The following is a 27,868-nucleotide window of genomic DNA, read 5'->3' on the forward strand; positions in this document are numbered from 1 at the left end:
TGTTATTATTAATATTTTTTATATTTATTTATTTCAAATTAAAATATTTTTTAATAAAAGTTAAAAAGAGCTATAAAGATTTAATTGTAATATTTTAAATTATTTATTTTAGAACAAACAATACATTGAAGATACTATTCACGTGCGACTTTCATTAATAACTATGGCAACACCTTTAGTAAAATATTTAATTATGTGTCAGTATACGAGATTGTGATGTGAACACTGACCAGTCTTTCAACAAAATTGATAAAGTTTGTTTTGTCTTAGAAGCATGAAAATCGTTAAATAAAATTTCTAGTCGTCATGAGATAATTTATTTAATTTAATCACAAACAATAAATAAGTATATGTTATACAATAAATAATAATGAAATTAGTTCGACTTCAGTAATAAAAATGAGAAGTGCTCTTGGATTGCTGGTTGTCACACGCGAATCCTTCTCGGAATAGAAAACTTTGCATCTTTTTGAAAGAAGCGTTATATGTACACAGCGGGAATGACAATAATGGCAGTGTCTGTTGGCGAAATTTGCGAGAACACGAAGTTGGCCCGTGAAATGGCACTGATGGGGAATTACGAATCGGCATTGGTATACTACGAGGGAACGGTGCAGATGATCCATAGACTTCTCATCACGATCGCAGACCCCACACGAAAGTCCAAATGGCAATTGGTAAGTACGAAAAAAACGTGTAAATCTAGGCTTTATTTTGATCCATGCCAATAACCTTGTATGTAGCCACTTCCTTATATGATAACTCTGGTAATTAATTTCGCGTAACACAGAAGGCCACCCACAGCGTACCTTTATGAGATTCTGTTGTTTTGTATACATGTCTACATACATTTAAATAATAATGTTGTTTTTATGCTTTTACATATATTACAGAAATAAATTAACTACTTAATAAACCATTTTTAAAATAAAATTTAAATAATTTAGATTGATTTGCTTTGCGTAACGGAAAAGATTTTGTGTAAATATAATTTTGTTGTTACAGTAAAAATCGGGACTTAATAAAATAGTTTTAACATCTTAATGTTACTCAACTGCCCACCTACACACTAAGCACTGCATACCGTAACATCAAATAACCCTAGCTGAACAGCTAATAATAAAATATATGGGTTTTAATGAAACAAAGCAATTAATGAAATTCAATTATAAAAAATGTATTCTTTAATATTAATATATAAAAAAAAACCCTAAACTGATGATTGGTGATAACCTTTATATATGTCTGTAAAGTTCATTGTAACTCTTTAAAAACATCAATTGTAGCTAGTTAAGCCCAGGTCGATGATACCACAACTGAGTCAGTCGCACAAATACTTTTTTGAGTACTACAGTGTGTGTCATAACAGCACAGCTTCAGGTTTAAAACCAATTGAGGAAGTAAATTATTTTCATTTCCTGGATTTTATAACAAAACCATGTCTAAAAATTGATAATGTGAAGCTTTAAAAAATAATGTGTTACAACTTTTCACTGTAAATAATACAAAACAAATGATTATAGCATTTTTGTTAGACTTTTCTTCTATTATATAGTTGGCCTTTGAGACAAGTTCAATGTAATATTGTAACATCAATAGTATGAAGCACAGGTCAATGCTACCTTGACTGAGTCAGTGGTTGCACAAAGGTTTCTTTTGAAATTATTCAATTTAACTAAATGGAGCATTAAAATGTCCATTATATTACTGCTAACACCAAATGAGTAAAAGAACTGTAGCACAAATATTCATTAATATTTAAATAAATAAAAAACATGTCTAGTAGTTTTTATATAAATTTTGGGGGTTCCATATCTTAAAAGGGAAAAAGTAAAACCTTATAAGATCACCTTGTTGTCTGTCTGTCAGGACCATTTTTTATGTCAAGATTCCATTGAGATATCAAGTATGACTTTTACTTGGTCAGTTTTATTATAAGAAGAAATTGATGAATATGTGTCATTCTTTTAAAAAAGTAGTAAAGCAGTGAAGATGTAGTGTTTTGAAACATTGAGCATATTGAGTAGCGGAGCTGAAAGCCACACTTTTTCATAGAGAAATGAAAATAATTTATATGTATGGTGACCAAACCCACAACCAAGTTTACAGTCAGATGTTGTACCACAGAGCCATGTGGTGTTGTTTTTAATAAATATGAGTAGAATAAATAGTGTAAATATGCTTTACGCCATTGTAAGCTGGTGGTGTTAGTGACGCTTGTTTTAATCTTGTTAAAACAATATAGTATGAGAAAAAGTATAGTGAATTCTTGTAATCTAATCAGCATATTTTATAATCATATGATGTCATAGTTAACATGCTCCTGTGACTTTCCACTATGTACATACATTATATTATGCATACAGACATTAGTATTGAGGTCATTGTGATGCAGTGGTATGAGTGTGTGGTTGTAGATGCGACGGTTATGGCTTCTATTCCTTTTAGGCAGAATGGATTATTGTTAAGTAATATTTTTGTTTCTGCGCTCTCATAACAAGGCAAAGCACGGTGTTGACTACTGAAAGCTGATCGGCTGAAAGTAGGATGTGTTAACACAAGATTTCCTCTGCTTACCATACAAATTGTGGGAAACAGCATGAAGCTAAAAAAAATATATTATATTAGTGGATGCACGCAGCTTCGCCTGAGCCAATCGATAGAAAACGATGAAACACGTGTTCAATTAAATACTTTTAAAAATCTAAATTTCTAATTTTATAAAAATCGATGCCTATTTAATTTTTTTTCCATACAAACTTTGAACCCCTATTTCACCCCTTTAGGGTTAAAATTTTTCAAAATCCCTTCTTAGTGGATGTCCAGATAACGAAAGTAAACATCTGTCCAAATTTCACGTTTCTACGCACAGCGGTTACGGCTGTGCGTGCGTCTTACCTCAGTCAGTGAGGACAAATCCTTTTATATATATAGATTTACTTGTCCATAAAAGTATGGCACTATTATAGCAACATATATTATGTGAATATTTTTTTATTATCAGTTATTTCCTGCTTTCACATGAATGTGAGATAGACTGTGATATCTCTTGGTAGTGCAGCACTTTGCTTAATTAGAAAGTATATATTATAAAAAATATACAAAATCTCAGTGACATTTTTTTTTGAAACTCAGCTAAAGTTTTTAATTGATATTAAATCATAATTAATATTAAAATGATAACTATTATATTAAATTGAAAAGATATCAAATTTTGAACCCAAATCAAGGTGATATATAATATTGTCCAATTGGAGTTCCCACACTCAACTCGGAATGCCTTCAATTCGGTGGAAAGTGGGAAATGGAAGTTGTTTAAAATGAGAATGGAATGTCTTAACACTAGGTTGCCAGGTTTACTTTGCCTACCCAACTATGTGCAAGAACAGCGTAAAGCTATAAAAAGAAAGTTAATATAATAATAAAAAAAAGTAACAGTTCCAGTGATTGTAATCAACTTTATTACAAAAAATATAGAAATGTATGCAAAACTTATTTTTTATATTATCTAAGTACATAATGATCATCGGCCATATCGATTACGCGTTTATAAGACTACTCGGCGCCGCGTTTGTCTGTCTGTCCTTATACAGATAATAGTTGCGCAGTTCATACACGATCTAAATGTACATACATAAATAAATATGTTGATAAATATATATATAAACTGTAAACATAAGTGCTAAGCACGTACTTAATATAAGAAGAGATACAATCGTTTACGGAAAAACATTATTAAATTTATTTAAAATTGTATTTCTATTTATTCGTTCTGGTGTCGAGTCTCAACATACAAAATGTTGAACGGAGTGTCTTATCACTAGGTTCCCTCTGTCTACTGCTGTGCTGTGTGGGGGATATATTTATTGTACTAAAATTATTGTGGCACATTAGGCCAGTTCTATACTCTGAGGATGCAGCATTGGGTTTCAACGTAGAGCGACAAGGAGGACGGCTTAGAAGGAATACTAAGGGTATATTATAATATGAAACTGGGTGGAAAATATAGAAACAGAATGTCGCGACACTTTGTCTCTCTATATACAAGAGATGAATAGAGGTATACTATCTACATATTTATTTCTATTCGGCAATTTAATTTATTAATCTAATTAGTTCGTCGTTAAGCTGTGATGAGTTGTAACTTATTTGGCTTCTGGTACTGGTTCAGATCCATGTGAAAGTTCGTTTTAATTTTATTCATATTTTGCATATTGCGCGGTCGGTACAGAGGACTGTTGGCTTACTGTAGCTTCTAAAGGACGTTATATCATCACAATATAACCATTGGAGTATCTAGAGATATTTCTGGGGCGGCGGGACTTTACCTAAGAACAGATATTATGTTCGTGTATTGATTTTTAATTTTTCGGGGGCAAACTTGTTTGTTAGGGATGTTTTTAGTATGGACGCCAGACTATCCTGGTGGGCACGGACCCATCCCCCCCCCCCCCTTCTTCCTGCACCAAAGAATATAACGTTATGAGGTCTGAACCTGTTACTGTCGCCATTCTGTCAATAACCTCTTAACTGAACTGAAGATGCATGTTTTTTTCCATTGTACCTTGATTCTGTTAAAAATGGAATCACTCAGTTCAATTTCCTTTAAGGTATGTTGAAATTACAAAACTTATACAAGGTTTCGACTAAAATTGACTTTATTAATATTATGTTTATTGAATATTAAGGTTATTGCACAAACGTAACAGGTTGTTGAGCCGCCTACGTGAATTCAATACGTGCCTATTGCCTTACAGCAGGTCGTTGCGCGACAAACTTACAATTTAAATTATCTTTTGAAATATAGTTACTTATATATTAGTTAAAATAATGTATAATTATATTTAGTAGGTAAATATCTATAAGAGGCCAGAGGAAGAGGCTCGGGCGGCGACAGGTTGTGGCACATCATAAAAAAAAATAAAAAAAATATCTTCGCTCTAGTGTCAAGGCAAAGCTTTCAAAGTTTCGCCACCCAACACGCAACGCTTCCAGAATTCGGCGGAAAGTGGAGAGCGGAGTGTGTTAACACTAGGCTTCCTATGCCTACTCTTTTGTGTGCGGGACATGCACACACGCTGTAGCGTAAATCTACAATAAAAAGTATCTAATCGAAATTTTATAAGTACAGTATAAAAATTCTATATGTTCATATATATAACAGTATTATTATTATTATCTATATTAAAAAATCATTCGTTTTACGTTTCTCTATAAAGTTTAAAGCATCAATTTTGAAGATATTTAGTCTCGTACAAAATCTCCAATTTTAACTTTTTTATTATACCAGATATAAACTGTCGTCCCCTTAATATTTTTATTATTATCATCGATAAAGGTTGTTTTTACGTTTATTTAGTTTGCGCTACAAGGCTTTTTTTTTGTTCGTCGGTGTCTGTAATACTCATTTATTTATAAATAGGAATGTTTTTACGAAACACTTGTGTTATTGTCCTTGCGATTATACGATATCGAGTGAGTTTTTCTCGTAGTGAAACCTGACAAAAGTGTTTTGTGTAACGTAACACTGGAAATCCATTCTTGGAACCTTCGGTGTTGGTGTTCTATTGATTTAAAGTAAATTTATTATATTTATAATGTGTTTTTTATATTTTTAAGTATATCGACTTATGGTTAAGTATATCAAAATTAAGAAACCGTCGTGGTCTAGAGTGTTATTGTAACGCGACAGTTGTGAGTTCGATCCCCAATCGAGGAAATTAATTGTTATTTATTAATATTTCCATTTCTTGGCTTTGGCACTTAGGCAAAAAAGCTCGGCATTTAGTTCCGCACTCAACACGCAGTGCCTCAAAAAAATATCCCGCACACAGCAGGGTAGGCAGAGGGAACCTACTGTTAAGAAACTCCGTTCCCTACTTTCTGCAGAATTCTAGATGTTTTTTATAATTAAATTATGTATATTACGCAATTTATTACTTCGCTCGCTTCAAAAATTACAAGACGCTGTTAATATAATCTTATAAGCTAAAAATCCTTATAAGTATATGGCTAATAACCTGTTTCAGTATGCAAAAATGAGTCTGGCCTTTCACCGATCACTGAATAATGATTTATAACATATTTTTAATTATTTAATATTAATTTGATTTTTATGTTTCACGCTGTATCCCGCACACAGCAGGGTACGCTGAGGGAACCTAGTGTGAGACTGTCCCGATCTTCCGCCTAATTCTGGAGGCATTGCGTGTTGAGTAGCAAAACTCAACGCCGCGTTTTGCCTCGATACCAGAGTGAAGAAATGAAAATGAAAATATTAAATATTGCATTTCCTCGACCAGGGAATCGCACCTAAACCTGTCGTGTTTTCAGTCACACGCTTGAGTCCCTGTGACTGGCCTCGACCTCTATTAATATTAAATAATGAAATCTACTTGTTGTTCATATATATTTATATATATGTACACAATATACCCAGAAATAATAATTTCGTACTATAATTTCGAAGTACTTATTATAAAAATAAAATACCTACTTATAACTGTAATGAGATTTTAAAGCCTATTTGCTGTAATCTGCGTGGCCTACGCTGTCGTTTCGGTGTCAATGTCGTGATATCTCATAGAGAAATGGCCACTTTCCTTTTGTTTGACTTTCACCCTTTGGGAATTACATACCTTTTATATTAAAAGGTATAAAGGCGTCTCGAGAGAGAATAGAAAATGAAAATAGAATAAGTTAAGTTTAATTAAGTGTCCATTTCTCTCTATGAGTTGTGATCTTGTCCTGTTTTTTCTTCAGAAAACTATTAAAGAAATTAAATTAATAACGACGTTTTATATAGGCTTTGTGTATATCATTATCATTAAACCATTGATGAGTGACATAAGATGGACTGGCCTCTGCATATAAAAAATATCTCTTCATAAAATTACTTTTTGTTTATAATAAAAACTATTTTTAATTTGTTTTTCTGTTTATTATTTTAAAATATGCATAGACTTTTAAAATTAAATTTGATAATGCATAAAAGAAAGAAAGTAAACAGAATTGGTCTAATTATAATACTCTTACTAAAATCTATTCAGCAATTTATTTCACATTAGCGTGCTACTTTTTTTTTCATCATTTGCATATTATCATGATGCCGCGTTATACGTGAATAAACAGTGTTAAATCTTAATCCTGATGTTTTGGTATCGCTAGTGTAATCAATTTCCTATTTTTTTAAAGCATATTAGGTACGCACTAAAGCTTTAAACGTGGCTTGGCTAGCTTTTACTTATTTTTATATTAGAGGCAAAGAAACATTTCTAATATCTCTTAGAATATATGTTAAAAGTTTCATGATAATCGGTTGAGTAGTTTTGGCGTGAAAGCGTAATATACTAGTAATAAGCTATAAGTGCTTCATGTTGTATCTTGTACATAGCAGAGTAGGCAGAGGGAACCGAATTGCGTATTGAACGGCGTAACTCAACGCCGCTCTATGCCTTCGGCACCGGGGCGAAGAAATGAAAATAAACCTGTCGCGTTTAAATTCGCAATCGTGTGCCATTGCTCCACGACTAGCCTCAATGACCCTTTATTTTATATTTTACTAGCGGCCCGCCCGCGGCTTCACCCGCGTGAACTATGTTATTATCCATATCCATGACTACGTCCTAGTGATGTCTATGCAAAATTTGAGACTCCTAGCATTTGTAGTAACGAAGTTTCATACAAACTTTCGACCCCAAAAAAACCCCTTAGAAATCGAATATTGCAAATTCTCGTCTTAGCGAGCACCTACGTCCTATAAGTAAGTCCTATACAAAATTTCAGATTCCTAGCACATGTAGTTTCTGAGATTTCGTGATGAGTGAGTGACCTTTCGATTTTATATATATAGATGTATTTTTTGGAAAAAAAAGGAAATTTATGTTATTAATTCGATAATTAAAGTTTTCTAAATCGCCATAGACAAAAAAGAAGCTAACGATACTATCATATATTATTATTCTGTTTTTGCTCATTCAAGAAACGTTACGTGTTGACTGTTGAGTGACGACGCGACGGTGCACTATGTAAAACCTGATCGGGAAAATAGAAATAAGTAATTCATAATTGGACCGTTTATTTTGAAAGTGGTGTAAGTCCATTTTTGAGAAAAATGATCTATCACGTAATTCATGATTAATTTAATGTAATTTTTTTATATATAACTAGTTTGTGTTTAATTTCTCAAAAAAAACACATGTTTTGAACAACTTAAAATCGGTCGGTAAATGAAATTACATAATCATCGACATACTAACCTTTAATTTTCTCGAAACAAAAGAAAATGGACTTACACCACTCTCAAAATGAACGGTCCATATAATCATTCTCTTGAGTGTTAATCGAATCCGCAATCATCGTGTGTCTAGTCATCACCCATTCCACTCGACGAAGCTTCGACGAAGATGTTTTTCATTAATTATAATGAATAAGGTGAAATTATAATACTGACAGCTTAGAATTACTAAGTGTGTTTTACGTCGTATAAAAAAAAACGTTCAGTCGAATTGATAACCTCCTTTTCTTATAGAAGTCGGTTAAAAATACGATCACTGGCAACGTAGTTCACGCTTTTCGTTGTATATTTTAGAATATGTAATAGTTTGGTGATATATTTGTTTAAACAATTGTAATTACATTTTTTTTAGTCTCACGATGTAGCAGGTTGTAGGGCAGGGGGATTTGGAAATCTAGTGTTAAAACACTCCGTGACCTATTAAGACACTACGATTCCCCATTTTTTTTAACTCCTTACGAGAGAAAGAAATGAAAATGAAGAAAAAAATGTTTACTATTGCACCCTTGTGTAACACGACAACAGACCTCAAAATTCTTCCTATCCTAAACATGTTTCTTATATTAAATCATCACAAGAAAATAAATAAGTTAATATTGATCTTTTTCCCTTGTTTTTCTGAGAACCGTAAGACGTGTAACGGAAGAAGGGACGTGACCAAATTATAGGGATTCCTTATCGTTCCAACGTCTGATGTTTTGCCGGAGTGGTATTTCCTGAGAGGATACTAATGGGACTTCGAAAATAAAACAAGCAACGGAAACACATCACTATTTAACAAAAGAGATTAACATGCCTTCCAAGTTTAGAACTAATTTCCACTCGATTGAATGTTTACAAAACTTTTGTTGGATATTTTTGAAATAACGAATCTTTTAGTATCTATTAGTACAGTAAATCTTTTAGTATGTAACTGGTGGTGGGTTCGATTCCCACTCGAGGAAATGAAGTATTTATTAAAATTTTTATTTTCATTTCTTCGCTCTGATGTCGAGGCAATGCATCCTAAATTCGGTGGAAAGTGGGCAACGGAGTGTTTTAACACGTAGTTCCCTCTGCCTAACCTGCTGTGTGCGGGATACAATGTAACGCAAATTGTGATGGTACATGGTACATGGTGATGGTACGCATTGCGCCTGTCGGGCGGTTCGATAACCTGTGTATGAGATTGATCGATATAAGGTATTAGTGAACGAATAATCCAATTTTGATGGATTTGGGCCTGACATGGTAATTTGATAATAACAAGTTTTTTATCACTGTTTTAGTTCTATATATGTCGATAACAGTAAACATGTTGTATATTTAACTTCGTATTTGTAAATCGTTCTCAAATCTAAGTTCGATCTCGAGATGTCCTTATCATTCACAGATATATAATTGATGAATGAAAACAACATCTCAAGATCGATCTCAGACTTGAGAACGGTTTATAAATACGAGCCTCTCAGTAAGCTCACACTCATTACCTTTCTTGCGTGTAATAATGATTGATTTATACCAATTCCATTATTTCTTGCGAGATATTGTCGTTTAAAGCAATATCTTGTTTATATTTATGCGCAAAGAACGACTTGCTTGTATGAAATTCCATATAAAGTATGCGGTTTTATCGGAACTCCCATCCGGGAATTGCAGTGAAAATGTTCGCTTTGTATTGTACTTGGTACTAATGAAACAATGTTTTTATTGAATTGTAATATTTGAATAAATTACTATGTATTTGTTGAAATATTGAAATATTGTGAGTTCGATTCCCACTCGAGGGAATGAAATATTTAATATTTTCATTTTATCGCTCTGGTAAATAGGCAAGGCGCGGCTTTACCAATACTTCTAAAATTCTGCAGAAAGTGAGTAACGGAAATATTTTAATGGGAACGGAGAGTTTTAACACTAGGTTCCCTCTGCTTGCGGTGATATGTACGGGATACAATATGAAATATCAGCATGACGTGGGGGTGGCACAGATCTCAGATCAGGCTTCTGGTCAGTTTAGGTCATCCAGTCTAATTCGGTGTCTGGATTGTCGCCAAGCATTTGTTCTATTGTCGCGTCCGTTCGTCACGAGCTGTTGTATGGGTGTATGTAGTCACGCGTGCTGATAGCATTCGGCTGTCCGTCCGTCCGTCCGTCTGCATTGAAGGTCGTTGAACCTGTTTAATTTATGTCGCGCGGTATTTTATGTCTATTGTGCATTCAATTTGTCCACTTTTCTAAATTGCATAAAATATTTACGTAATAATTTTACTATTTTTTTTTGTCATTTTCGTCAAAATAAAGTGAACAGGTTAAGGTTTCGCGGCGCAGCGGCACGAGGGTGTGATTATAACGTCGCGACGGTTGCGGATTCGATCCCCACTCGAGGAAGTGAAATATTTATTTACGTTTATATTTCCATTTCTTCACTCTGGTGCATCGACGCAATGCGTGGGGTTGAGTTCTGCCACTGAACGCGCAATGCCACCAGAATTCGACAGAAAGTGGGGAACGGAGTGTCTTAACACTAGGTTCCCCCTGCCTACCCTGCTGTGTGCATGATACAGGGTGAAGCTGATTTATTTATTTTTTATAAAGTAAACACAAATGCTTAGTTTTGCTACAACTTTATTGGTTTGACCTGAATATGGAATTTAAATCAATTTTATTATAGCAGCCCTCCATTGTATTCTAAGAAACCATTTTTACCTTAATGCGTGCCATATCCGTAATTATGACGCGGCCCGACGAAACACTGTTCCAGTTCGGAGCCGGCCTTTAGTTGGTGTCAAACGTCGAGGCCTACAGCTATGTGGGTAGTTTTGAAAAGCCTCTTAACATAATCAACTAATTCGGTCAAGGTGTCGATCGAAGTACCCTATAAGTGCCTGACGTCCCTTAAGTGGTAGTGAATTGAATTTTTTTCGTGGGAAGTGTTTTCGTTTGTTCGCGCGAAACGAAATTTCGCTTTTGTTTAAAGAAATTTAATGGTGTCGTTATCTTCGTCCATTGTTGGTATTTGATGCTCTCTCTGTGAAACGTGTTGGAAATTCGCGATACAATTACCAGAAGTGTGGTGTTGAGACTAATTTCTTTCTTTTTTTGTGTGAACGGTTGAGTGTTTCTTTAAAGGGGTTAATTTTTATGTCTTGGAAGTGATTAAATATTCATATTGTTATAAAAGGTAATTGCAGTAGTTTTTTGTTTAATTTCCAGAATAAATTTGAGGTTAATTTGACTTAACGGCTGGTTGTTTTTGACAACAATTCAGTGGAAGTCATTTTATAAGCTTTTCTTTTTCTTTTTAATTATATTATGATTGAACGTACTTATTATAATATATAGCCTTGACACACTATACCCGCAATAGTGTTGCTTTAAATAATTTACATATATTACTATGGTAAATGAATTATGTAATGTTAATTATCATAAATAAGTTGATAAATGAGAAAGCGAGACATATATGGCCCAGTGATTGTTACTGTAATACTTGATTTTATATAAGTACCTGAACTTTAATTATTGGAGGACATTTACAAGGCGACACGCGGCGTTAAGTTCCGCCATTCAACACGCAACGCCTCGATAATTCGGCGGAATATGGGAAACGTAGTGTATTAACACTAGGTTCCCTCTTCCTTCTCTCCATTTTAATTATTCTTCTCTATAATGTAAGTAATAACTTTGTATGTCGCACACAGGTCCAGAAGCAAATGGCGAGGGAGTATGAACAGCTCAAAGCGACAATAGCCACTCTGCAAATGTTTCGACATGAAGGTGAAAAGGCCATCACTCCACTCACCAGTGGTAAGTATATTTTTTTTATTGTTTCTTATTTTATTATTTCTTATAAATTTCACTTAAACGATTAAGCATTATACATAATATTTAAACTTATCTCTAAATATGTATTTTCAGTAGTTAATTCCAAAAATATTATCCATTAGTGCGTGAAACTTTTATCAAAATCGATTCATCTATTTTCAAAATCATTTCATTTTGCTATTGTAATGTAATTATGATAAAAGATGTAGTAAGCTTATTATATTTATCGTATACAGAATTATTTTCAAATGCAAATTGATTTTTTTTCTAAATATTGCAGTTACTAAGTCATTAGGATCTTTTTAAAAATTAATTTAAATGCATTCTTTTCATGCAAATAGGTCGCAGGGCTCGTAAAAAGCTTTTAATTATATATAGTGCCGTATAAAGATTTTCGTTTCCTGTTTGTCTGTCACAACTGCACTGTATATTGTAATGTATTCCCAGTAGGAAATAATTAATGCGAAGAGTACTTACTGCCACGACCTTAGAATTAAAAGTGGCATAAAGAGGCATAAATTCTGTTAAATAATTTTATTATGCATAAATATTTCATTTTGACTTTAAATTACTATGACACATAACTATATGACATAAAGACATATTAAAAGATAGTTGACTATTATGCGTCCATGTACCATTTCTTTTTAGTTTTTTTTTCAGCTACTCGCTGTATCCCACATGTGTAGTGTAGGAAGAAGAAACCTAGTGCTAAAACACTCCGCTCTCTACTTTTCGTCGGTTTCATTTTTCCGCTGTGTTAAATAGCAGGACCCAACGTCGCGCGAAAAATATTCAATATTTCATTTCCTCGAGTGGGCATCGAATCCACAACTGGTTGTGCCTTTGCGCCAACAACTGGCCTCATTCTTTCTTTTCTTTTCCATCATCTAAGCTATACTTCGATAGTGAACAATCACACTTTAAAACACATCCAGCTATAGGCTACAGCAAAACAATTGTTTCCAGTCGTGACGATAGCTGCCTTTCTAGGGACTATTGTGTTTGTGTTTCTTTAATTGCTGTCTGACGTATGCAATTAACACTAACCCACTGAAACGATTCAATAATTGAATACATAATTAATTTTTAGTTTACCTTTCGTGTCTTGGATGGCGATTGTGTAAACTACTTTGTTTGTAGTAAAATACTTGTTTATATTAATTTTTATTATTTTATCAGCTTTACGCTGTATCCCGCATACATAGTGAAAGGTAGGCAAAGGGAACCTACTGTTAAGACATTTCGTTCCCCACTTTTTGCCGAATTGTTTGGGGCATTCCGTATTGAATGGTGGAACTAAAAATATTAATAAATAATAATTCATTCCCACGAGTAGGAATCGAAACCACAACGCTCGCGTTACAGCTTGCGCCACGACGGCCTCAAATATATATATATATTTTGTGTTAAATGACATAACGTTTATTACATTAGAGTGAATGATAAATAGTATGTAAATCTGCTTTATGTATGTAAATTAAAATATTTAAATACTTATAGTAGACATAAAATATAACGAACTCCACTCTAATTCTGCAAACCAGCGGTGTAGATTATGAGTCTCCACTTTATTTTTAAAGAGGTGCTACTATTATATTATATGCAAATAAATTAATAAAAATGTGCATAAAAAAGAAAGATGGTAGTGGCGCAGTTGCACAAATGTGTGAGCATAAACACGACTGGTGTTGAGTTTAATTCCCACCAGATAAAATATTTAATAATTTCATTTCTTCGCTCTGGTGTCTAGGCAAAGGGCGGCGTTGAGTTCAGTCATCCAAGAAGTAACGCTTGCAAAATTTGGTGGAAAATGTAGAACGGAGTGTCTTAACACTAGAATCCCTCGGCTTACCCTGTTGTGTGCGGGATACAACGTGAAAAAGAAAGAAATAATCATACCATAATTAAGACGTCGTAGTTTCATAGTTGGGTTCGAAGGATTTTTTAACATTATTACTATTTAACGGTATCTTTTTTCGGATAAATTACTCAATGTGGGCGGTGAGTGTTGCCACCTACACGCATTGCTTACGTAAAACTCTTCTCACTAACTACATCACTAGATTTCCCCTTCCTACGTATTAAAAGTTACAACAAAAAATCTATTCTGCCACAAAGTCCATGTCGTTAATTTAACTATTAAAAAAATATAAAATATTGTTTTAGTATGTTTATGTTTACACCTACGTATACGTTACCACCTAGTATACGAGTATACTATTTTTATAGGTATATGCAAATGTACTTACCAAATTTCATCTAAATTATGAAATATTTATAAGATTATACATATACAAAAAATATTAAATAAATTAGTCTGTAAAATATACATACATACATACAGGAAAACTGAAATGAATTTAAAATGGTTTCCTTTAAACATAAACGTATAATTTAGTTTAGTTATTATAACGTCAGTAGGAAAATGTTGCATATGAATGTCTGTTCTTCATACGAGCTTTCAACTTTGCTATTTAATTAATAACTTAAACGGATTCCTTTCATAAATACACTGCGTTGACTATGCGGATATCTCGTAGGTACTAAATTTAAAATATAAGATTATTTTATTTTTGTTTCATATTATAGCAGGGTACGCAGAGGAAACCTGGCAATCCAGTGTTATGGTACTCCGTTCCCATTAAGACACTTTCGTTCTCCACTTTCCGAGAGACTTCTGGTGGCATTGCGTGTTGAGTGGCGGAATTTAACGCCGTACTTTCCCAATGGAATAAGTATATTAAATATTTCACTTCTTCGAGTGGGGATCGGACTAACAACCAGTTGCCTTTCCTCCTGCGCCACGATTCTTTAAATGTTTGCTTTACAATTTCAAAAAATACTTGTAAATACTATACAAGAATATACATATGTACGCTGATAGTTAAGCCATATAAGAAAATTGTTTAAACATTCATTAAGAATTTATGTTAAAAGCAAAACAATTTTCCTCACTTTACCGAAGACGGCGGAAGGTTGCCCTTGAACGAAACGCATTGTGAATACAGCATCAGAGATTCGTTACGCATAGTTCTTACTGGTATCTACTACTAGTGATGTAATAAAAAACCAATCTTTACCAACTTCAAATAGAAGCTATTATGTGTAATAGAGAACAAGTAAAAAAATCGCTTCGTGGAACATGTATATTGGAAAGTAGTTTTATCAGATGGCCACGCTCGATTACGAGCGTCGAGGCCTTGCTGCGTGCATGGGATGTGAGGTTTTTTGTTTCTTCTTCGTGTACTCAACACAGATTGTATTGAAAGTATGGTGATTTTGAAGATTTTTGCTAATTTATAGGTAAAGCAGATTTACCGTAAACTATTTTGGAAGATGATTAATTTCAAATTTTATAAATATACTAGCGGCCCGCCCGCGGCTTCGCCTGCGTGAACTACTTTATTATAAATTTTTGTCTCCATGAGTACCTACGTCCTATAAGTGATGTCCATGCAAAATTTGAGACTCCTAGCATTTGTAGTAACGAAGTTTCATACAAATTTTCAACCCCAAAAACAACCCCTTAGAAGTCGAATATTGCAAATTCCCGTCTTAGCGACCACCTACGTCCTATAAATAACTCCTATGCAAAATTTGAGATTCCTAGCTCTGGTAGTTTCTGAGATTTCGTGATGAGTGAGTGACCTTTCGATTTTATATATATAGATAACTAGCGACCCGCTCGCGGTTTCACCCGCGTGAAATATGTTATTATTAATTTCTGTCTCCATGACTACGTCCTAGTGACGTCTATGCAAAATTTGAGACTTCTAGCATTTGTAGTAACGAAGTTTCATACAAACTTTCGACCCCAAAAACAACCCCTTAGAAGTCGAATATTGCAAATTCCCGTCTTAGCGAGCACCTACGTCCTATAAGTAACACCTATGCAAAATTTAAGATTCCTAGCACATGTAGTTTCTGAGATTTCGTGATGAGTGAGTGACCTTTCGATTTTATATATATAGATACGTGCTAAGAATATTCTTTTAAATATTTTTATATTGTACCAAGTTTTTAATACTGTTAAATCGTTTTGAATCATTAAGAGTTGAGAAGGAATTTCATCAAGTTCGTTCTAAAGAAATAATAGAAGAACGTGTCTTTCTTCATAGAATTTACAATTTTCATAATATATTCTATTAATATTGTATGAGGACTTTAGATATGGATTGAAGGAATGAAATTTGCAAATATGATTCATATTATTTACATTATGCATCTCTAAATACAGCTATAAACATTATTTACAAAGTTAACATAATTTATGTGTAATCTTCCGAGGCCGGTACAGGGGCTCAAGCGTTAATGCGATAGGTTGTGGATTCGATTCTCATTTTCATTTCCTCGTTCTGGTAACGTGACAAAGCGCGGCGTTGAATTCCTCCATTCAACGCGCAATGTCTCTAGAATTCGGCAAATGGAAGTCTTAATAGGAACGGAATATCTTAACACTAGGTTCCCTTTATTACGCGCGTTAAGCGTGAAGTTAAAAATAAAAATAAGTATTATTAATCTGTATACTTTTTTTCGATAAATCGATATAATCACTGCAAAAGTTTAACAAAACAAGTTGTTTTTGACCTTAAAAATATCTTGTGGGTTACACTAAAAAGTTTTAAGAGTTTTTTATCACGCAATTTCGTGTTTCCTCGGATATTGATGCTTCATAATGACTTTCCAAACTGTACGGTATAAGGTGCACTTATCAAGATTGCCCCGAGATGCTGCAGCAACGCTGATGCGGACATTCGATGCGGTTGTTTTCTCACAGGCATTTCAACGAAGATGGCTAGCAGGGAGATCTTGTACAGCAATATATATATATATACACATACCTACATATCTACAGTTAAAGTTACATGTAATGGAAACAATTAACATTTTTAGTTCTTGTTTTTTTTTAAAACTAAAAAACAGATAAAAAAACCTATTCCATACAAATGATCTCATAAATCAACACCTCGTCCCCATTAGCCCAACATTAAGGACACAAAACGGAATGTGGAGAAAAAAATATTTAAAGCCTTTTAAGCGATACTCGTTCGGTGCACGGTATTTACGCGCATTTTTTAAAGTAGCCACCCGGATTGCGTTTCCAACGATCTCCTTCTGACTCACCATGTGTTGATTGTGGACTCGTTTTCTTTATCTTATATGGTCTATTCCTCACTTCTGAGAATATTGTTCGTGTATTTATTTATGTTTAGATGATGATGTATATCGTATGTGAAAATCGTTTTTACTATTAAAGATATTTTAATGTAATAATATTCTCTTTTTTTCTTTTATATAACAATTTGCGGAATTTGTTATCGTATTATTATTTTTTTGTATTTTCTGCCTGTCCATATCTATATATCTTCTATATATATAAAATCGAAAGGTCACTCACTCATCACGAAATCTCAGAAACTACATGTGCTAGAAATCTCAAATTTTGCATAGGAGTTATTTATTGGACGTAGGTGCTCGCTAAGACGGGAATTTGCAATATTCGATTTCTAAGGGGTTGTTTTTGGGGTCGAAACTTTGTATGAAACTTCGTTACTACAAATGCTAGGAGTTTCAAATTTTGCATAGACGTCACTAGGACGTAGTCATGGAGACAGAAATTAATAATAACATAGTTCACGCGGGTGAAACCGCGAGCGAGCCGCTAGTGCTAGGGCACTAAAATATCACCAAGACGGTGTACAGAATTAACATGACTGTAATAACAAAATGAAACTTATATTTTATATTCTCTTATAAATATACGACTTTATACTGAGAGCTTCAGCGCTATAATACCAGTAATTAATGAATGTCCGATTGCTATTCATTTATTGTTTAATGTTCTTTATAATGATTATTATAAATTGTGTATTGTATAGCTTGAAATAGAATTTATATTTAATATTTGTTTTACTATTAATTTATTTCGATTGAATGATATAAGCAGAGAGCAAAGAATATTATCATTTGTAGCAGGGTACGTAGGGTAGGCAGTATCCCGTTTGTAGCTTAGTGTTGAGTGGCAGAACTTAACGCCGGGCTTTTGCCTTAGTGCCAGAGCGGAAAGATAAAAAAATAATAATTAATTTCTTCGTATTGGGATCGAACCCACAACGGCCGCGTTAAAGTAGTACTTACATGTATACTATACCATATATTATATCTGCATAATATAATAAATTACACATATTCAGTTTTTGTTTATTCACTTTACTAACTTTCTAAGCAATTAGAAAGTGTCTTTGTCGATCCTAAAATATTGCCTCTTCCACAGCGCTAGAAGACCTGCCGACCCGCGACCAGATGTGGGCGCCGGCGCCGCACGAGATCGATCCAGATATATGGCCGCCGCCACCCGACCGGGATCCGACCGCCTGGCCCTCGCCCACCAGTGTTGAGCATAAGTGAGTTGTAGGAAGTTTCTCTTTGATAAAACAAAAATTGTGACCAAAAACGTACCAGCCTTTATTATTATTTTTCACATAGTGTCACGATATATCCCGCACACAGTAGGTAGGCAGAGGGAACCTAGTGTTATGACACTCCGTTACCCACTTCCCGCCCAATTCTGAAGGCGTCTGGCGGAATTCAACGTCGTTTTGCCTTGACACCAGAGCGACGAAATGGAAATACAGATGTTGCGTACAGATATATGCAAACTAAATGTTTCATTTCCTCGAGTGGGAATCGAACCCACAACAAATAGTGTTTAGATTTACACTTCGTACCCCTGGGCCACGACTGGCCTCATTATTATCAGACTTTAAATTTATGTCATACTATTATAGTAGATTTTTTTCCTACTATAACAGAACTTATTACTTTAATACATTTAAAAAAACAATTCAAGTATTTAGAGTCTAAGGCAGTTTGACGTTCGCGATATTCTTTAGAGATATCAAGATTATGAGGTGGATGGTGGAAATTTTATATACCTGGCTCTACTGCACCAGATCAAATCGCAGGCAATCGGCCTTATCATCTGTAATAATCTTAATCCATTATTGTATTGAAAGTATTATCTTTTGATTCGAAAATAAAATTGCAATTTTTGCACTTGTATATAGGTACGGTCGTCGTACGCTAACCAACAGTGCAAAAGGGAGTGTTGACCTTGCTAACAAAAGTTAGTTAGAAATTAACTGTTAACTAGTTCCTGGGTGTGGCATGTTTATATGTGCTTATATGGTTAGAGTTAACAGCTAAGTTGTAATAACTCTTTAAGGTCTTAACTGTAAAAGAAACTATATTGGCAACTAGTCCATACTTGTTGAAATTGAACTTATGTTGATTGATGGACTATTGGAATGTTTTAGTGGAAAACAATATAATAGAGTCTATTTTTTTTTCTTGGCGCTGTTTTTCATTTACATGGGTATCTAGTGTTAAGACACTCCGTTTCCAATTTTCGAGGTCGTAGAGGGGCAGGTACACAAGGGTGTGATTGTAAACGCGATCGTTATGGGTTTGATTTCCACTCTAGATAATAAAATATTATATTTTCATTTATTCGCTCTGGTGATGAAGCGAAGCTTGCTGTTAGGTCATGCCACTCAGCAGGCAATGAATCAAGAAGGATCAGGGAAAAGTATGGATCAGAAGTGTCTAAATGGTAACAGAGTGTTTTAACACTAAGGTCCCAAGTTCCCTCTGCCTAGTTTGCTATGTATGTAGGTACACATGAAACTGAAAAAAAGAGAAATTTACACCTTCATTATAATAATAATAATAATAATAATAACTTTATTGACTTTTACAAACAACTTTGCTTAAGTAAACATAAGTTTTAGATACAAACATAGGCTAAACAACTATAAAGAAAAGTTTAAAGATTTCCTCTGTATCCGGACTAGTTGCCTGTATTCCGGTATACAGCGCCCATCCCCACAAGAAAATTTTATAATTAGCCTGTTGAAAAATATAAATGTTCAACAATTAGCCTCTAGTGTGACGTGACCTCTCTTTGTGTATTATGAGATTGTGCCTGAGTGAGTGTGAGAGGATGTATAATTTGATATTTATTTATTTGTTTTGTGCATGTGTATGTTGTGTGTTTAAATTATAGCGTGAGAGATTTAAGGATATATATGTATATATAAATAAATAGCAATAAATTTATTTGTCTTTACAAAGCAGGTTTTCTGTTTCTTCGTAAGAGAGCTCATGTAGAAAATTGAACACCTTTCGTTTGCATGACCCTTTTGTTAAATGATAAACATTTAAAATTTTATTTATTTTGTTATAAATGTAAGGACCAATGTAAGGGAATTGAATCATTGAAACTTTATCAAAACTCCTATAGGATCCTATTCTTAAAATAGATACATATGAAGTAAAATGAAAAATAAATATTACTTTACGTATTGTAGATACATTAAGCCTAATAAGAAATATTGATTTATACTTTTTATATCAAAATAGCTTTTGATAGATAATTGTTTGTCATGTATAATAGGTTCTATTATAAGTTTTGGCGGTTACCTGGTGATAACAATCACGCCGATGTAAAACTATCACCATTTGTGGTGGTAACCACAAAAGCCCAACGAAAAGTTGGCGCGTAAGTCACCTTCACCAAAGTTTGTTTTATACAAACGACTTGTATGGAATGGATTTAATATGTCAATATTTATATATATTCGTTTTTTTTGTATTTATTGATAAGATATATTTAAGTACTTAATTTTTTTTAATGTTATTTTTGTTTTATTTTTTGTATTAAAACAATATTAAACTGCCTTTCTGTCTATTATATTCAGTCGAGTTTTTTAATGTAAGAAATTAAACTTTAGAATTATTATTTAATCAGGGGTGCCCCAACAATGAAATCGGCTCGCAACAATCCACGGAACAACAGAACTGCAGACAACAAGAGGCCAGCAGCACGCAACGCGACCACCTCCCAAAGGAAAACATCAGATGTACGGAATCCGAAGATAAATACGAATAAAGGACATAGTGGTAAGGAATGTTATATGACAATTTAGGCTTTTTTTAGCTTGAAGCTGTGACTTCCATATGGGATGGGTTTTTTCTAATGCTCCTTACATTAGAAAACATATTTTAATTGTATCTATTTCTTATACTTACTATTATCCAAAATCACTACTTTTAATATTATCCACCTAATTCTTAAAATATCTATTGAAAAAAAAAATCATAATAATAATATTTAAACCTCTGCCTAAAAATTTTAATTGAGAATGCTACCTTCCAATCATCCTCAATTCATATCAAATCTCAGATATTTGTGAAGAGAAGAAATTGTTGAGACATTTATTGAGTAAGAAAATTTAATAAAAAATAGATTTCTTATCTAAAATACCTTATACAGTAAAGGTATTGAAATCACGTAACATTAGTAAATAACGTGAGACCAGAGTGAACTATGAAACGTTGCTACGCCTAGAACGCATCTATGCGTTACGAAACTCCTATGCGTAAAATGCATAATAATCAATACATATTTAGATTATATCGTCGGTTTTTACGTATTTATACTTATATGCCTGTATAATTTTTTAGTTTTCATTTATATTTTTAATTTGTTGCATATTTGGCCTAGATTTTTCTACACTTTTGCGTAAATTTAAGACGCGTTAATCCAAAAAGAAACAATATCTTTGTATTCAAGGTGGTCGTTCGTGTGACTAAACGTGACGGTTTTTAGGTTCGATTCTCACTCACAGGAATGAATTATTATTTATTAATATTTTCATTTCTTTCCTCTACGCCACTAAACACGCAATTCCTCAAAAAATCGACGAGAACAAAGTTTTCTAACTCTAGGTTCCCTGTCCCGCACAGGAAAAGCGGAACAGCGGAAAGCAAAACGAAAAATAAAATCTTTAAATATTTTTATAATGAACTTCATTATCATGATTTTATAAGGATTTCAACAATCTCTGATGACGATGGTCATACATCAATAATTTCTTCGATAGTATGATAGGAAGTCATTATAAGATAATAATTTGGGTGGGTGCGGTGCATGCATGACATTCACAATGGAAATGTAGGTCTAGGACCTGGGTACGACGTCTCGTGCATATAATTTGTTGTAAGTAATGAGAATGAAAAACTTTACTTAAGATGGTTTTTTGAATAGGGGGTGATATGTAAATGGGAAGTAAAGTATGATGTTTGATTTGACTTTTGTACTAGTATATATTTTTATACAATTTGGTTTTAAAAAATATTTTATATATTGTGGGAAATTAATCAGGAAATACTGAAAAATAATAAACTCTACAGATGATATTAAAAGATATATATATTTTGAAAATGATGTAGGCTTTTTGCAACATATGCACATATAGTTATTTTTTTAAATATTATTCAATATTATATTTTGTTAAATAAATACATGTATTTTTAACAGTAAACGTCGTTCGATTAAAAAACGAAACTGAGTGAGACATTGAACACAATTGTGTCTGTGTTAGATTTTCTTTGTATTAGCACTTTTTAAATACCAAAACAATAATAATTGATAACACTAACTTAAGTCTTGATATTACGTTCTCTCTACTAATCCTAGTAACCTAGTATGTGAGACAGGACTAAAGCTAATATAAATTCATATAATAATATTTTTTTGACTTATTTCCGCTAGCTAAAACAAAAGAAACGAGCAACAAAGAGCACAACAACACAAAAGACAAGCAAGACAGAGACAACAATAACGGAGACACGGACGATGAAAAAAATAAAGAAGAAGAGAGAAGATTTGAACCACCTTCTGCTGCCGATACTGACTTGGTAGACATGTTAGGTGAGTGTTAAAGCCTATGTTTATATGAATATTGATATTAATATAACATGGCGCAGAGGTATAAATGCGATAGATTGTGGGTTCGATTCCCACTCTATGAAATGATAATAGATTTTCAATCTATTTTTTGGGACTGGGCCGGACACGTCTGCCGTATGCCTGAAAAGTCATGGGCGAAATCTTCTACCAGGTGGATTCCAAGCTCTAAAAGGAGAATTGGCACCAATGGGACTATTATAAGCATGACTAGAGTTCAATAGCGCAATAAAGACCAGAATGGAAGAAGTGGAGAGAGGCCTTTGCCCAACAATGGGGTGGTGCAGGCTAGGGAAAAAGGAAAAAAAAGAAAAAAAATTATTTTTCATTACATTCAAATATAATGTCAGACATATCCAATAGACAGAAAAGTAAAATAAAATATATATTTTTAACATGAATGACATAATAAAACATATTATACAAGCATTAACAAGATCTAAAACCCACAGTGTGTGGGAAGGTTTATACAATTGTGTCAATACTGAGTATATTGTGTCATCGTCTCGAGCCATTTACAACTTATATCATTCTGTATCAACATAGCAAATTATCATCTGTGAAGTCATCTACATAATTATGGTTATAATGAAAACTTGAATAATTACAGTTAGGTATATTACGGTTATTCTTTGCTCTGGTCGAGGCGAAGCGCGGCGTTCAGTTCCGCCACTAACACGCAATGCCTCCAGAATTCGGCAGAAAATGGGGAACGAAGTGTCTCAGCACTAGGTCTAGCGTGAAGCTGATTTAATTTTTATTTTATATTACGAGTAGATGTAAAGGCCTTAAACATTTTATTTTAATATGTTTTATATATTTTATTTTATTTACAGAAAGAGACATAGTGCAAAAGAACCCCAACATCCGGTGGGATGATATTGCAGATTTGACGGAGGCCAAGAGGTTGTTGGAAGAAGCCGTAGTCTTGCCGATGTGGATGCCGGATTTCTTTAAAGTAAACATTTTAAATTATGTATTGCAATTTTTGATTATAAACATTAATAAATTAATGTTAATAAGCAACTACATCCTGATTATAATATATAAGTTAGCTTCACAGCGTCGAGTAGGAATCGTACCTGTAATTGTTGCGCTTACACTCAGACATTAGGATTTGAACTATATAAAAGAGACATTCGTTATTTAAGCTAAATATAAACATTTAATAGAAATATTAGCAGAAATCCTATGACATCAAACTGTACTATACTAATTTAGTCCCATAATTCCAGGGTATACGCAGGCCGTGGAAAGGAGTGCTGATGGTGGGACCCCCCGGAACGGGCAAAACTATGTTGGCCAAAGCGGTGGCGACCGAATGTGGGACCACATTCTTCAATGTCAGCTCGTCTACTCTCACGTCCAAGTACCGGGGGGAGTCGGAGAAACTAGTCAGATTGCTGTTTGAAATGGTGGGTTGCTAGAAATGTGATATTTTTTTTGGAAACATTAACAAATCGCACTAATAAATGATGTAAATGCAGATTTTTAAAATTTTTTTTAGCTTTACGTTGTATCTCGCACGTATGTGGGTAGGCAGAGGGAGTCTAGTGTTACGGCACTTCGCACCCACTTTTCACCTAATTCTGGAGGCATGTTGATTGGCCGAACTCAACGTCGTGTTAAGAGGCAAGATTCCATGCCTGTGTAAAGAAATTAAAATATTAAATATTTCATTTCTTTCAATGGGAATCGAAACCACAATCTGTTGTGCTCACAGCCACATTGTTTATTAAAAAAATGATTTGGATTGAAATTAGTCTTAATTTAAAAAATGTACTAAACTATTTGTACAAAGTAGTGTAGTATTATTATAAATCTAACTATTTTTATTATTATTATAAATCTATCTATTTCTATTTTATCTTTCGTACCACAGGCGCGGTTCTACGCGCCCAGCACGATCTTCATAGACGAGATCGACTCGCTGTGCTCCCGTCGCGGCTCCGACAGCGAGCACGAGGCCTCACGCCGCGTCAAGTCCGAGCTGCTCGTGCAGATGGACGGGCTCGGCTCCGCAACCGACGAACCCGCCAAGGTACGCCTGCCGACTACCGTAGTGCCTAGTTGCTAAACAATCCTGACTTACTACTGTAAGCCTGGTAGCCAAGTGCCAGGATACCTGATTATGTACTAGTACTTAAGATAATATATACCACCTGTTTTTGTAGCCCAAATACTGGTCGTGTCGTGTCCAATCGGTCTTGACTGAATGTAAACCAATAATTAATATAAAAATATTATATATTTAATATAAAAATTGGAAATAGATTAATTGGAGATAACAATTTTGTAATTTATTCCACTCCAGGTCGTAATGGTGTTAGCAGCAACAAATTTTCCGTGGGACATCGACGAAGCACTAAGAAGGAGGCTCGAGAAACGTATCTACATACCTCTCCCAACGCAAGCGGGCAGAGAGGCGCTGCTGCATATCAACCTCAGAGAGGTCAAGGTTGATCCAGAGGTGGATCTCAGGTCCATTGCTAAGAAACTTGACGGGTACTCAGGAGCTGATATTACTAATGTTTGCAGGTTATTTTTATTTTTTTACTATTCTTGTGTTGGTTACTAAATTTTGTAATGAATGGATAATAATGTTTTTAGCTTCTCGCTGTATCCTATACGCATCGTGATAGGCAAAGGAAATCTAGTGTTAAGGCACTCCGTTCCACATTTTCCGCCGAATTCTGGAGGCATTCCGTGTTGTTTTCCTCGACACTAGGGACAAGAAATGAAAATGTTTAAATATTTAATTTCCTCTAGTAGGGAATCGAACCCACAATCTGTCGCGTTTACGTGTTACGCTTGTGTCCCTTCTGATGATATATGTATAATTTTTAATAAAAACCCAAATTTGAAAACTTATAAAATAATTTTAATGTGTATACACAACAGAGAAAGACATTTCATAATTAATATTTATTATTTGGCACTCAGAGATGCGTCAATGATGTCAATGCGAAGAAAAATAGCCGGTTTAAAACCAGAACAAATAAAACAACTTGCCAAGGAAGAACTGGACTTGCCGGTGACCAAACAGGACTTCCTGGAGGCCCTCTCCAAATGTAACAAGTCCGTGTCTAAAGGGGACATACAGAAATACCTCACCTGGATGGATGAGTTCGGATCCTCCTGATTTACGTAGTTCAGTGTTTTATGAATGGACAATTTGTGTCAAACACATTGTGAGAGTCGTTGGAACATACGGACTGTTTCAGTATTAATCCGTTAACGAAGTGTATTGCATTGTATTAAAGTTGTGGTAATTTTACAAAGTAAATATGTATTGTATTTAATTGGGCCTAAAATATTATTTTTAAATGGTTTATTTATATCAATTTTAATACTATACATTGTTGTAAAACAAACTATTTGAATACTTTAGTAGTGTGGTCACAGGATGACATGACTTACTGTAAAGTGTTCAAAACATTGGATTTCCAAAAATGTATAATTTTTTAAATATATGCAATGAATCCAGTTAAAGAGATCGATTTAAAATGTGTACAAATGGCTAAAATCACATATCTACATAAATTCATTTGGTTTGTTTAACAAAATTGCTCATATTTTCTTAAAATACAAAACTATTGAGACAACCTTGATCCCAATACTTTTTACTTTGTAAAATTATTATGAAGTGTATTAATTAAAAAATAATAATAAATTGCATATGGTTTTGACATTCCCATTGGTTAATGATGTAAATAAAATATCGAATGTGCTTTTTTAAAAGAAATGTAAATTTAAATTGGAAAATGATGCTATTTTAACACAGACATCGTGTTAACTGATCGCCAGGACTAATGCTAAATTTCAATAGCATATTTTTATTACAATCAAAATAATCTCCACTGCACTTTTAGAGAAAGTGGATTTTTAATTAAACATTTCTAACATTCAAAATATTTGTACCATATTGGTTAATAATGTAAAATTAATCTTAAATAATAAAAAAAAAACATATTCGTATTGTTATAATGGTCCTTGAAAGAAGCTTCCGCGTGTCAACGAGATCTGTCATCACATGGTTAGTCTAGACAATGATACCGTGATCTTTGTACTTAAACTAGGTTTATATGAGATTTTATAGTTTAGAATAATTTTTATGCCATAACTAATTTATATATACTTTTATAGATTTTATAATTTTTCATTTATATATTTATGTTGATTGAAAGTTTAAAAATTCGTTTGGCATAATATTTGCGTCGCTCAATTTGTAATTAACAAACTGTTTTTAGGCAAGTTCGAATAACATATGTTTAATTGAATTTTAATATTGTTACAAAATCAAAACCCCTTTTAGTCGTTCCGAAATAATATGGAGTCGCCCATCAACATCATATTATACAGTATTTCTAATGACAAAAAGTATTGTTAAATATTTTAGCATTTTTAGTGAATTATAATATTTTTGTATGTTTTTCAAATACAAAATGTTATTCCACTTGTGCAGGAACATAAAATGAGAACAATGGTAACATTTAATAAAAAGAAAAACAAAATTTGTAATATTTATGAATTCGTGATAATTATAAAATTAAAGCCTTAAATTTTTTAAAATGGTCATCATGGCTAATCAAATCAATAAAATTGGAAAAGAAAATATTTTTGCATCGGTGTTAATAATAATTCTATGTACAACAAAATAAAAACATTTTATAAATGTATGACCTTTTATTTTTTTATTGTAACTTTCAATAGAGTTAAAGTCGTAGCACCGGGCACAAGAGTGACTGACTACAACGCGACGGTTCTGGGTTCGATCCTCATTCAAGTGAATGAATTATTATTTATTAATATTTTAATTTCTTCACTCTGGCATCAAAGGAAAAGTCCAGCGTTGAGTTACGACACTCAACTCAATGTCTTGAAAAATTCGTCGTATAGTGGAGAACGGAATTAACTCTGACCATAAGTACAATTAAGTACATCTACACGAT

General features: G+C 33.5%; 1 protein-coding gene across 2 annotated transcripts; it reads left to right on the top strand.

The window, feature by feature from the left end:
• The first annotated feature begins 231 nt into the window (after positions 1–231).
• Positions 232–27,591, top strand: Kat60 (katanin p60). 2 transcript variants are annotated; one of them, XM_085189995.1, is made up of 10 exons: positions 232–677; positions 11,980–12,085; positions 18,381–18,510; positions 20,916–21,067; positions 22,722–22,880; positions 23,753–23,874; positions 24,152–24,331; positions 24,799–24,957; positions 25,231–25,454; positions 25,860–27,591. In XM_085189995.1, exons 1-10 carry the CDS (start codon positions 486–488, stop codon positions 26,056–26,058), a joined length of 1,623 nt encoding a protein of 540 aa, XP_085046121.1. In that variant the 5' UTR covers positions 232–485; the 3' UTR covers positions 26,059–27,591. The 2 variants fall into 2 exon arrangements, with proteins under 2 accessions (XP_085046121.1, XP_085046122.1); XM_085189996.1 differs by lacking the exon at positions 232–677 and adding an exon at positions 11,354–11,459.
• The last annotated feature ends 277 nt before the right edge of the window (positions 27,592–27,868 follow it).

Source organism: Heliconius melpomene, chromosome 9 (assembly GCF_056956725.1).
Source record: "Heliconius melpomene rosina isolate 202511_hmr_F chromosome 9, ASM5695672v1, whole genome shotgun sequence".
NCBI lineage: Eukaryota > Metazoa > Arthropoda > Insecta > Lepidoptera > Nymphalidae > Heliconius > Heliconius melpomene.

What these genes read in the sequence shown, in the direction of transcription:
- Kat60 (XM_085189995.1), top strand. Translation starts at nt 486, where the DNA reads ATGTACACAGCGGGAATGACAATAATGGCAGTGTCTGTTGGCGAAATT. An exon ending in CCCACCAGTGTTGAGCATAA is followed by an intron (nt 18,511 to 20,915) that starts GTGAGTTGTAGG and finishes TTATTTAATCAG; the next exon opens with GGGTGCCCCAACAATGAAAT. An exon ending in GATATTACTAATGTTTGCAG is followed by an intron (nt 25,455 to 25,859) that starts GTTATTTTTATT and finishes TTTGGCACTCAG; the next exon opens with AGATGCGTCAATGATGTCAA.